General features: G+C 31.7%; 1 protein-coding gene across 1 annotated transcript; it reads right to left on the bottom strand.

Moving 5' to 3' along the window:
- Positions 1 to 766: 766 nt before the first annotated feature.
- LOC115427652 (immunoglobulin lambda-1 light chain-like) lies at positions 767 to 9,500 on the bottom strand. The gene is made up of 3 exons (XM_030146292.1): positions 9,083 to 9,500; positions 1,178 to 1,504; positions 767 to 1,108 (listed from the first exon to the last, which is right to left on the bottom strand). Exons 1-3 carry the CDS (start codon positions 9,117 to 9,119, stop codon positions 948 to 950), a joined length of 525 nt encoding a protein of 174 aa, XP_030002152.1. The 5' UTR covers positions 9,120 to 9,500; the 3' UTR covers positions 767 to 947.
- Positions 9,501 to 9,964: the final 464 nt, after the last annotated feature.

Genomic DNA, 9,964 nt, shown 5'->3' with positions numbered 1-9,964 from the left:
TTACTCATATAAGTATCACCTGTAAATACACAAAACATCTAGTTCTGCATTTACTCATTTATTAAGTTATTTTTTAAATTTCATATCAGATTATTTATATGAATCTCACCTTATTTTATTGTATATTTGCAATTTATTATATTTGTTTTTTATTTTATTTATTAATTCTATTTTCAGATGTATTTTGACATTCATTTATTTTATGTTTGATCATTTTTCTCTATTTTATTTGCTTTTATTTTTATTTTATTTATTAAAGACTATTTATTTTACTTGACTTCATTTGTTTGTTTTTTGTTTCTTTAAATTTATTTATTCATTCATTTATTTATTTATTTATTTATTGTATATCTCTGATTTATTTTATGGTTGGTTTTCTTTGATTCATGTATTTATTTTAATACAGATTTTATTTTAATTAAAATAATTTTGTTTATTTTATTTTTATTTTGGTTATTTATTTATTTTATTGCACATTTACAATTTATTTTACTTTTTTTTTTTTTTTTTTTTTACAGTAGTTTTATTTTATTTTTATTCAGTAATTTTATTGTATGAGTATTTTTAGTTTAGTTTTATTTTATTTTATTTTTTTTTAGGCTTATTCTAAATAGCTTTGATGTAAATGATGCCTGGTGTGAAGCTGGAGTACATTTGAGAAACTGAAGGTACGTGGAAATATTTCAATTTTCCATTATTATGCACGAAGAAAACAATATGTATCAGTATTCTATTGGATGTTTTTTATTTTGGATCCATTGGATGCTTTTTTTATTTTTTATTTTTATTTTAATTTTGATCCATTTGACATTTTTTTTAATTTTGGATCCATTGGATGTTTTTGGGTGTTTTATTTCTTTTTTGACCCATTGGATGTTCTTGCTGATTTGCCTGTAAATGTAAATGTTCCCAGTGCCGTTGACAGGTGGTGAAGGTTGAGAGGTTCCTCATGGACGGTGGACGGTCCTTGGTCTTGTGAGGTTGATCAGACCCAGTCCACAGCTGTAGACCAGACTCTTCCCCATCAGCACCGTGTACATCAGACAGAGGAGCCTCTCCTGGTCCCAGGGCCTCACATGTGGACCTGGACGGCCTCCGGCTGCCACCTCTGCAAAACCAAACCCATGTCACAGATGGAACAGGATCAAACCCCAGCGTGGACGCCCAGCCTTCATACCTTGTTGTTTGGGAGCCTCTATTTCCTTTTCGTGCTGGACTGGTTTCCCTTCGTGGTGGACCGAGCACCAGTATTTATATGAGTGGACGGGGTCCCGGTCCACCACCCGGATGGTGGCGACGTGCCCCCCCGCTCTGACCTCCAGCTGTTCTCCCTTGGCGTCAGGCAGCTCCTCCACAGCTCCGCCCTCCTTCTGTCTCTTCCAGGAGAAGCGGACCAGAGGAGGAAACATGTCCGAGGCCACGCACAGCAGGGAGCCCCTCCCCTCTGGGTGGGCGGAGGACGCCAGCGGGTACACGCCCACCGTGGGCTTCTTCACTCGGTCATCTGAAGGAGGACGGCAGCAAAAAGGACAAAGTCAGCAGAGTCAACAGATCACACACTGGAGAACATCTAGATCTGACCAAGTGTGGTGGTCTCATTTCTAATCCAAACATGACACCACACTGAAAAAAAGAGCCAAACACCCAAAGAGGAACTGTTCAGAGAGACGGAAGAACTGAATTTAGACAATAGATCTGGAAAATCTGAGTTCAACAAATCTGACCAAAATAATTTTCACTTGTTCCACTGACAGAATTTTTAAGCAAAAAGAAATAAATCTGTTAGAGTTTGAACAGCTGTAAATGTCAAGTATTTTATGAATGTAAATGACTTTATCATCAGCATAGATTTACATCTGTAGATAGGTCACAATACAATATATATGTGTGTGTGTGTGTGTGTGTGTGTGTGTGTGTGTAAAGGTCCTTTTAGGAACTCATAATCAGACTTTGGTTTTATTTACATTTACATTTTTAAGCAACAGGTAACAGATTATTATATTTTGTGGCAGTTATATATTTATATTATTTTATATTTGTAATTTATTTGATTTCATTTTTATTTCATTGTTTTATTCGTTCTATTTTAGATTTATTTTATCCAATCCAACTTTATTTGTAAAGCACTTTAAAACAACTGCAGTGGACCACAGTGCTGTACAGAAGAATAATTAAAACCAAAATAAAATAAATAAAATACAGAAATAGATATAAAGACATAAAAACTGTACAGAACACAAAAAAGCGCTATACAAAAGAATAAATAAAATCCAAATAAAAGAATAAAATACAAGGATAGATTAAGAAGCCATACAATTGAAAAACAACAAAAATAACTAAATAGATAGATAGATAGATAGATAGATAGATAGATAGATAGATAGATAGATAAGAACAATAAACCGCTACCAAATAAAAACAATAGAATAAAGACAGTACCTTCAAACATCTCACATGGTTTCAAAAGCCAAGAAGAAAAGATGGGTTTGAAGAAGGATTTTATTGTATATTTGTTATTTTATTTCATGTATTTATTTATGTATCTTTTTTTAATTACTATAATTTATTTTATTTTTATTTCATTTTAGTTATTTATTTCTTTTTATTGTTTCTTGGACTGTGTCTAAATAAAGTAATGAATGTAACTGTATTTGCTCCACTGGTGTTTTATGTGTGTAAATGAGTACATCATCAGCGTATGCATGTATACATCTATAAGTATAATATAGGGACTCTGCGTTAGTATATTTAGAATATCTTTATTTTAGCACAATAATCAGTTTCTTCTCCCTTCACATCAGTGGTTTAGACTCAAACCTGTGCTCAGTTTATCCAGATGAAGTTTATCTGAACATTTACTCTGACATTTTTCGCAGATTTCCTACTAGCTTCACTTCTTTATTAAATCTGTTCCAGGTCCCACTGTGATGATCTGGACCGACTGATCTGTGACCTACAGGGTTTGTAGTTCCATTCCGTCTCCCATCAGTTTCTGTGGAACCACAGCCAAAGTAGAACAACAAACAGGATCAACAGCTGATGTCATTTTATAGAAACGCTAAACGAGTCCATATGAGTCGAGCTGATGCCGTCAGAGTAAAAGCTGATTTTATTTCACATCTACTTCACACACGACACGTTTTCTTCCTGCTGCTGAAAATACAAATAAAAACATTTGTATAAAGATTAGGATTCATACACTCTGATGCACAAAAGAATGTGGAATGATTCATGTTCAGGCATCATTCTGCATTTTACCAGGAATATTAGGACATTTAGTGCATGGAAAAAATGATTAGACCATCCAAAGTCATCCGAAACAATGGTTCTGTAATCCAGTCCTAACTCCTGTGGGGTCATGTGACTAAACCAGACAGAAAAGAAAACATGGAATGAATAAAAGCACTGTTTTTATCAGAACAATGACACAGATACTGATGGAAGAACTGAAGGGATTTTGGTTTTTATCCAGAAAACATGTTAAATGGACAGATATCAGCTCTGAAATTCAACTAGTATGAGCTGTTTTTGGTGGTATCATTATATTTGTCCAAACTAATGGACCTTTAGTTGGACCAGGCATTAAAATGAACACGAAGAATCAGTAACATCTTTTAAGTCACTTCTTAAAACGCATTTTTATAGATTTGTCTTCATGTGATGTGGTCTCTTTTTAATGTTGAATATTTAATTTTACCCTGTTTTGGTTATTCATTTATATTAACAAACATGATGCTGTTTTATTCCACTCCTTTATTTCGTATTTTATTTTTTATTTCTGCCCTCTCCATTTTCGTGTTCACTGTACTTATCTCTTTTATTGTGTTGTTTATGTTTTTATTCTGCTGTTGTGCACTTTTACTTTGTTTGTCAAAGCACTTTGTAAACTCAGTTTTTAAAGGTACTTTATGAATAAAGTTATTATTATTATTATTATTATTATTATTATTATTATTATTATCATTATCATTATCATTATTATTATTATTAAGAAACTGAAGAAAACAGGGGGTGGTCTAATCATGTTTTCCATGACTGTAATTCCTTTTTCTCATCAAGTCACAGAATTGATCATTATTTGAACGTGACTTAATCTTTTATTTGCTGCTTGTTAACATCACCTGACATGTACATCTGTCAGCACATTTTCTACAACTGTTTCAATAAAAAGTATTTAGAAAACCACAAAAAAAAAACAACAGAAAACTAACTCTGACACAATATTGCGGTGGTTATCGTAACGTAGAGACATTGTTCCTACAGCTGCATTTTGAATATTCTTTCATCGTATTGGCAGACGCTTCATATAAATAAACACAGATCAAAAAACTATTCCTATATATATGATTTCTGTATATTTATTCATTCATTTTCTGAACCCGCTTTATCCTCACTAGGGTCACGGGGGTCGCTTGGAGCCTATCCCAGCTACATAGGGGCGAAGGCGGGTTCACCCTGGACAAGTCGCCAGTTCATCGCAGGGCTGAACATATACAGACAAACAATCACTCTCACATTCACACCTATGGGCAATTTAGATTAACCAATTAACCTATCAGTGCATGTTTTTGGACTGTGGGAGGAAGCCGGAGTACCCGGAGAGAACCCACGCAGACACGGGGAGAACATGCAAACTCCACACAGAAAGGTCCCACCCCTCGTCGACTGGTGTTGGAATCGAACCCAGGACCTTCTTGCTGTGAGGCACGTGTGCTAACCACTGCACCACCATGTCGCCCCAGATTTCTGTATATTTAATAAACATTAATAACTAATTTGAATTTCTGTATATTTTAAAGACTTAATGAAACAAGAAAATACACACTATAAAATATATTTTCTCTACTGCAGTGTATGAAATATATTACAGCATATATTTACATAATTACACATACATTCTTTATTAAGTTACATACATACTATTAAAATTAAACACTAAATGTGAATGTATATTTTGTTTCTTTATTTTTTCACATTCAAGTTCATCTTATTGAAAACATCATCAGGGCGAAGTCAGGTGAAGGTTACACAGGTCTACACCAAACTGATATTTTGGGTAATTACTTATATTTTCAGGAAAATGTATTTGGAAATGAGAAAAAAATTGTGAAGAAAAAAAAAAAAAGTGAGTAGTTTTGTGAGTGTGAATGTTTGTAAAGTGACCCAGTTTAGTTCTGTCATTCTGCATTCATTTTATAAACTCTATAAATAAACTACATTTATTCCAAATACGTTAGTATTTGACTATTATATTATTTTTGTCATATTGTAAACATACAGTGTTTAAAATTAATAAATGCATATATCTATGCAAAAAGCATTTGAATATAACATTAATATTATCTGTATAAATACATATATAAATAAATATATATGATATTGATAATTGAAATAAAACATGTTTAATTTGATATTTACGTTTGTTGTCCATCTGTGTCACCCTTGACCTCACCTGTCAGTTATACTTTATTTTTATAATCATACTCTTATATTTACCATTTGCACATTCATTATGAAAGTATATAAATATAAGTAAAAATATAAGTAAGTAAGTAAGTAAGTAATGTAAATTTTATTTATAGAGTAAGGAATTTTTTTATGAGTATGTAATCATTAAATTAATTCATGTGGAAAGTTTCCATTTTCATAAAGTGTCTCCAGTTGTTGCGTTATTCCTCAACCACCGAAACATCTACTGATGTTTAGATGAAATGAAATGAAATTGCTTAATTTGATATTTATTTGTTTTTGTCCATCTGTGATGCAGTAGTTGTTGATATTTTTCATTTAAAAATATCTGAAACTAAATGTTTCTCTTTGAGTCTGTTTCAGATGCATTTAGACTTTTACAATTCTGTGGAATATTCGTGTGAAACTGGTCTGGTTCAACAGTTCTGCATCCAACAGTAGTGGACGGTCCATCTGGGACCCTTGACCTTATCCATTAGATACACTGTAAAAAAAAAAAATCTGTAATTTCACAGAATTTTCACTGTTTATTTTACAGATTTTTCCTGTATTTTTAAGATGCAGGAAAATATCAGTGAAATGACAAAAACAGACTGTGATTTTACTTGTCAAATGGAAAATAACATAAAAAAAACTGTAACTGAATAACCAAAAAATTTCCATTTTTTAAAAGAAATGTTTTCTTTTTTCACAGAAAAATACAGTTAAAATGCATTTGCAAATGTGTTGTAATTTCACAAATATTTCTTTTCTATTTATGAGATTAAACTGTTAATTTAAAGCTTAATACTATATTTAAAAAAAAAAAGTAATAATAATAATGAGATAAAATTACTGACAATTAACCATAAAAGAAGTATTTGTTCTGTAAGTTGAACCAGACTTGTTTGTTAATTGACAAATATCTTGTGTAATTACAGGAGGTTTCACAACAAAAGTGTTGAATAAATGTATTTTTGTGAATGTATAACATGTATAAGCACTGATAAACTGTCCAAATACAGTTTTTATCAGTGGATTGGACAACTGAGTCTCATTGAAAATTATTTATTTATATATTTATTGGGAATTGGATTGTTTTAAGACATGTAAATATTCTTTATTAAACATTCAAAAGTAAAAAAAAATATGTAAAATCTCATGTAAAGTTATGGCAAAAAACTGTATTTCAATTATGGAAAATTACTGTATTTTTATGAGATGGTTATTTTCTGTTATTTTACAGTATTTTTTCGGCGCCCCTGCTGCCGAAATAATACAGTTTTGTTTTTTTGTTTTTTTTACAGTGCATGGTAACTGTTCAACCGGTAAACGTCCTTTTCAAAGACACACATGTGATGAAGGTGTTACTGAAATGATAAATACTTCAGAACACATAGAATACATATGAGGTGGTGTTGACGTTAATGTTCTCTCATTTATTCTGTTTAGCAGAAGCTACACTCGTCCTTCAGAACACAGTAAGGATTACAAACTGAATTATCACAATAAGAAAATCCAGTGGTTCAAATGTACATTTACATTTAAAAAAAATACACTTTTAACATCTACTGGAACTCAAGACAAAACATGATTCTGGACAGACTTCCTTATCCTTATATGTGCAATATTAAATAATAATAATAATAATAATAATAATAATAATAATAATAATAATAATAATAATAATAATAATAATAATAATAATAATAATAACAACAACAACAACAACAATAATAATAATAATAATAATAATAACAATAATAATAATAATAATAATTTTAAAAATGCACCCACACATCCATCAGAAATGTCTAAATAATTAGTCACTCTATAATCCTGAAAGTATTTCTATGAAGACTTATACATTCTTTTTTTTTTTTTTTAATTTACCCACCTTTAACCTTTCACAGGCAATTTATCACCATTTATTTTTATATTCTCTACATTTTGCATTATTCAGTGTGAATCCTGTATTTTCTTATATTAAATTCATTGATCATATAGATGTTCATAAAAAAGCTCAGAGTAAATTCAAAGGTTATTTTATGAAAACAGAGAAAACTGAAGGAACTCCAACTCCATGGGTTTTACTGGGAATCAATGTAGAAGATGATGGTGTTTCCATGGTAACTATGGCGCGTCTGAATGTCCAAATATGGTCATATCTGATGACCATGAAAAGATGAAGAACTGTATTTTACACCAATTATTGACATGGATTGAAATAATTAGTGGATCAACAGGAATTAAACATTTATTCTCTGTTTGTGCTGGTTTTGGAACCTGAATTTCCTGAGGGTTCTGCCCAAAGGATCAATTAATTTAATTTAATTTAATTTAATTTAATTTAATTTAACTTAAACATCAGTAGATGTTTAGGTGTTTGAGGAATAACGGAACAACTGGAGACACTTAATGAAAATGGAAACTTTCCACATGAATTAATTTAATGAATACATGCTCATAAAAAATTCCTTACGTATATATTTTTACTTATATTTATATACTTTCATAATGAATGTGCAAATGGTAAAAATAAGTGTACGATTATAAAAATAAAGTATAACTGACAGGTGAGGTCAAGGGTGACACAGATGGACAACAAACGTAAATATTAAATTAAACATGTTTTATTTCAATTATCAATATCATATATATTTATTTACAATATTTACGACATAAAAATAATAGTAATATTCAAATGTATTTTACATAGATATATGCATTTATTAATTGTAAACACTGTGTGTTTAGAATATGACAAAAATAATATAATAGTCAAATATTAATGTATTGAATAAATGGAGTTTATTTATGGAGTTTATAAAATGAACGCAGAATGACAGAACTAAACTGGGTCACTGTACAAACATTCACACTCACAAAACTACTCACATTTTTTTTTCCACAAATTTTTTCTCGTTTCAAAATACATTTTCCTGAAAATATAAGTAATTACCCAAAAATAAAAGTTTCGTGTAGATTATTGGAATTTAATTTTTTGACAGGATGTTAACCTTCACCCTGATGATGTTTTCGATAAGATAAACTTTAATGGGGAAAAAACCAAACAAACAACTAAATATACATTCACATTTAGTGTGTAAATATAACAGTATGTATGTAACTTAATAAAGAATGTATGTATAATTATGTAAATATGTGCTGTAATTCATTTTCTACACTGCAATAGAGAAAATATATTTTATAGTGTGTATTTTCTTGCTTCATTATTATTATTGTTTCAATATTGATGTATTTGAGTAAATGTAGTTTATTTATAGAGTTTATAAAATGAACCCAGAATGACAGAACTAAACTGGGTCACTTTACAAACATTCACTCTCACAAAACTTTTTTTACACAAATTTTTCTAATTTTAAAATACATTTTCCTGAAAATATAAGTAATTACCCAGAAATATAAGTTTGGTGTAGATTATTGTAATTTAATTTTTTTTTTTTTTTTGACAGGATGTTAACCTTCCCTTGACTTCACCCTAACGTCAAAAAAAACAGCTGAAAATCCTCCTCAGATTCTTCTTTTCAGACAGAGGATTGTAGAGGGACACTAATGTGAGCAGCGCTCATCAAATCCAACACAAATGAAGACAAAATGGACTTTTTCTTACTTGTTATGTAGAGATGTGTGCCGGAGCCAAATATCATGTACTTGTTGGAACCACCAGATCCTCCCACAGTGAGATCCCCTCATACAAAAACCTGGGTCTGCTGTGAACCCTGTCCATGGGGGTGTTCCAACACCAGTGGGTCCAGTCTGAGCTGCAGTGGACAGCAGCTCCTCTGGGCCTCAGCCAGGTTCTGCTGGTCCACTGGGTTCCACTGGGTTCCACTGGGTTCCACTGGGTTCCTCCATCAGGTTCTTTTCCTGAACCCGTCTGTTCAGAACTCTGCTCTGTGCTTTGTCGTCTGCTGGTTTGTGTTCCTTCTGCTGCCGTCCTGTCTCACTGTGGACTCCTCCTGTCCTACATGAGCAGGAGGAAGTGGCTGAATGAGACGCCTCCACTTCTTGGATCAGCAGCTCCACCCTGTTCTGCTTCTTTAAAGCCATGAAGTCGTTTCTCTGAGGATGAAAGTCACTTGAATACACATCAGCGTTTTTACGGTTGATCCTCAGGAGCACAGATGTCAAACATGCGGCCCGGGGGCCAAATCTGGCCCCCCCACCAAAGGTTCCATTCCGGCCCACAGGATGAAAGTGCAAAAATGAACCTGAACAGTCCAGGTTGTCCAAATCATTTTGGTTCAGGTTCCACATACAGACCAATGTGATCTACAGTAAAAATAACAACACAATAACCCATAAATAATGACGACAAATTTTCTTTGTCAAAAATTAATTGAAAAAAATTAATTAAAAAAAATAACATTGTACTGTGAAAATATTTACATTTACAAAACAATTCTTTCACAATAAAAGGCAAATAAATACATAACTAAAAACAAAGATGAACAAACCTGTAGAAGCCAATAATGTAATAACAATCGATAAC

This window comes from Sphaeramia orbicularis, chromosome 1 (assembly GCF_902148855.1).
Source record: "Sphaeramia orbicularis chromosome 1, fSphaOr1.1, whole genome shotgun sequence".
Taxonomy (NCBI): Eukaryota; Metazoa; Chordata; class Actinopteri; order Kurtiformes; family Apogonidae; genus Sphaeramia; species Sphaeramia orbicularis.
The sequence above is the reverse complement of the archived record's forward strand: the minus strand, read 5'-3'. Positions and strand labels throughout refer to the sequence as shown.

Bases quoted from the DNA above. Each gene is read 5' to 3' on its own strand.
- LOC115427652 (XM_030146292.1), bottom strand. From the start codon at position 9,119: ATGATATTTGGCTCCGGCACACATCTCTACATAACAA. The intron at 1,505-9,082 runs GTAAGAAAAAGT...GTCCTCCTTCAG, and splicing joins CACACATCTCTACATAACAA to ATGACCGAGTGAAGAAGCCC. The intron at 1,109-1,177 runs GTATGAAGGCTG...TTGGTTTTGCAG, and splicing joins AGAGGCTCCCAAACAACAAG to AGGTGGCAGCCGGAGGCCGT.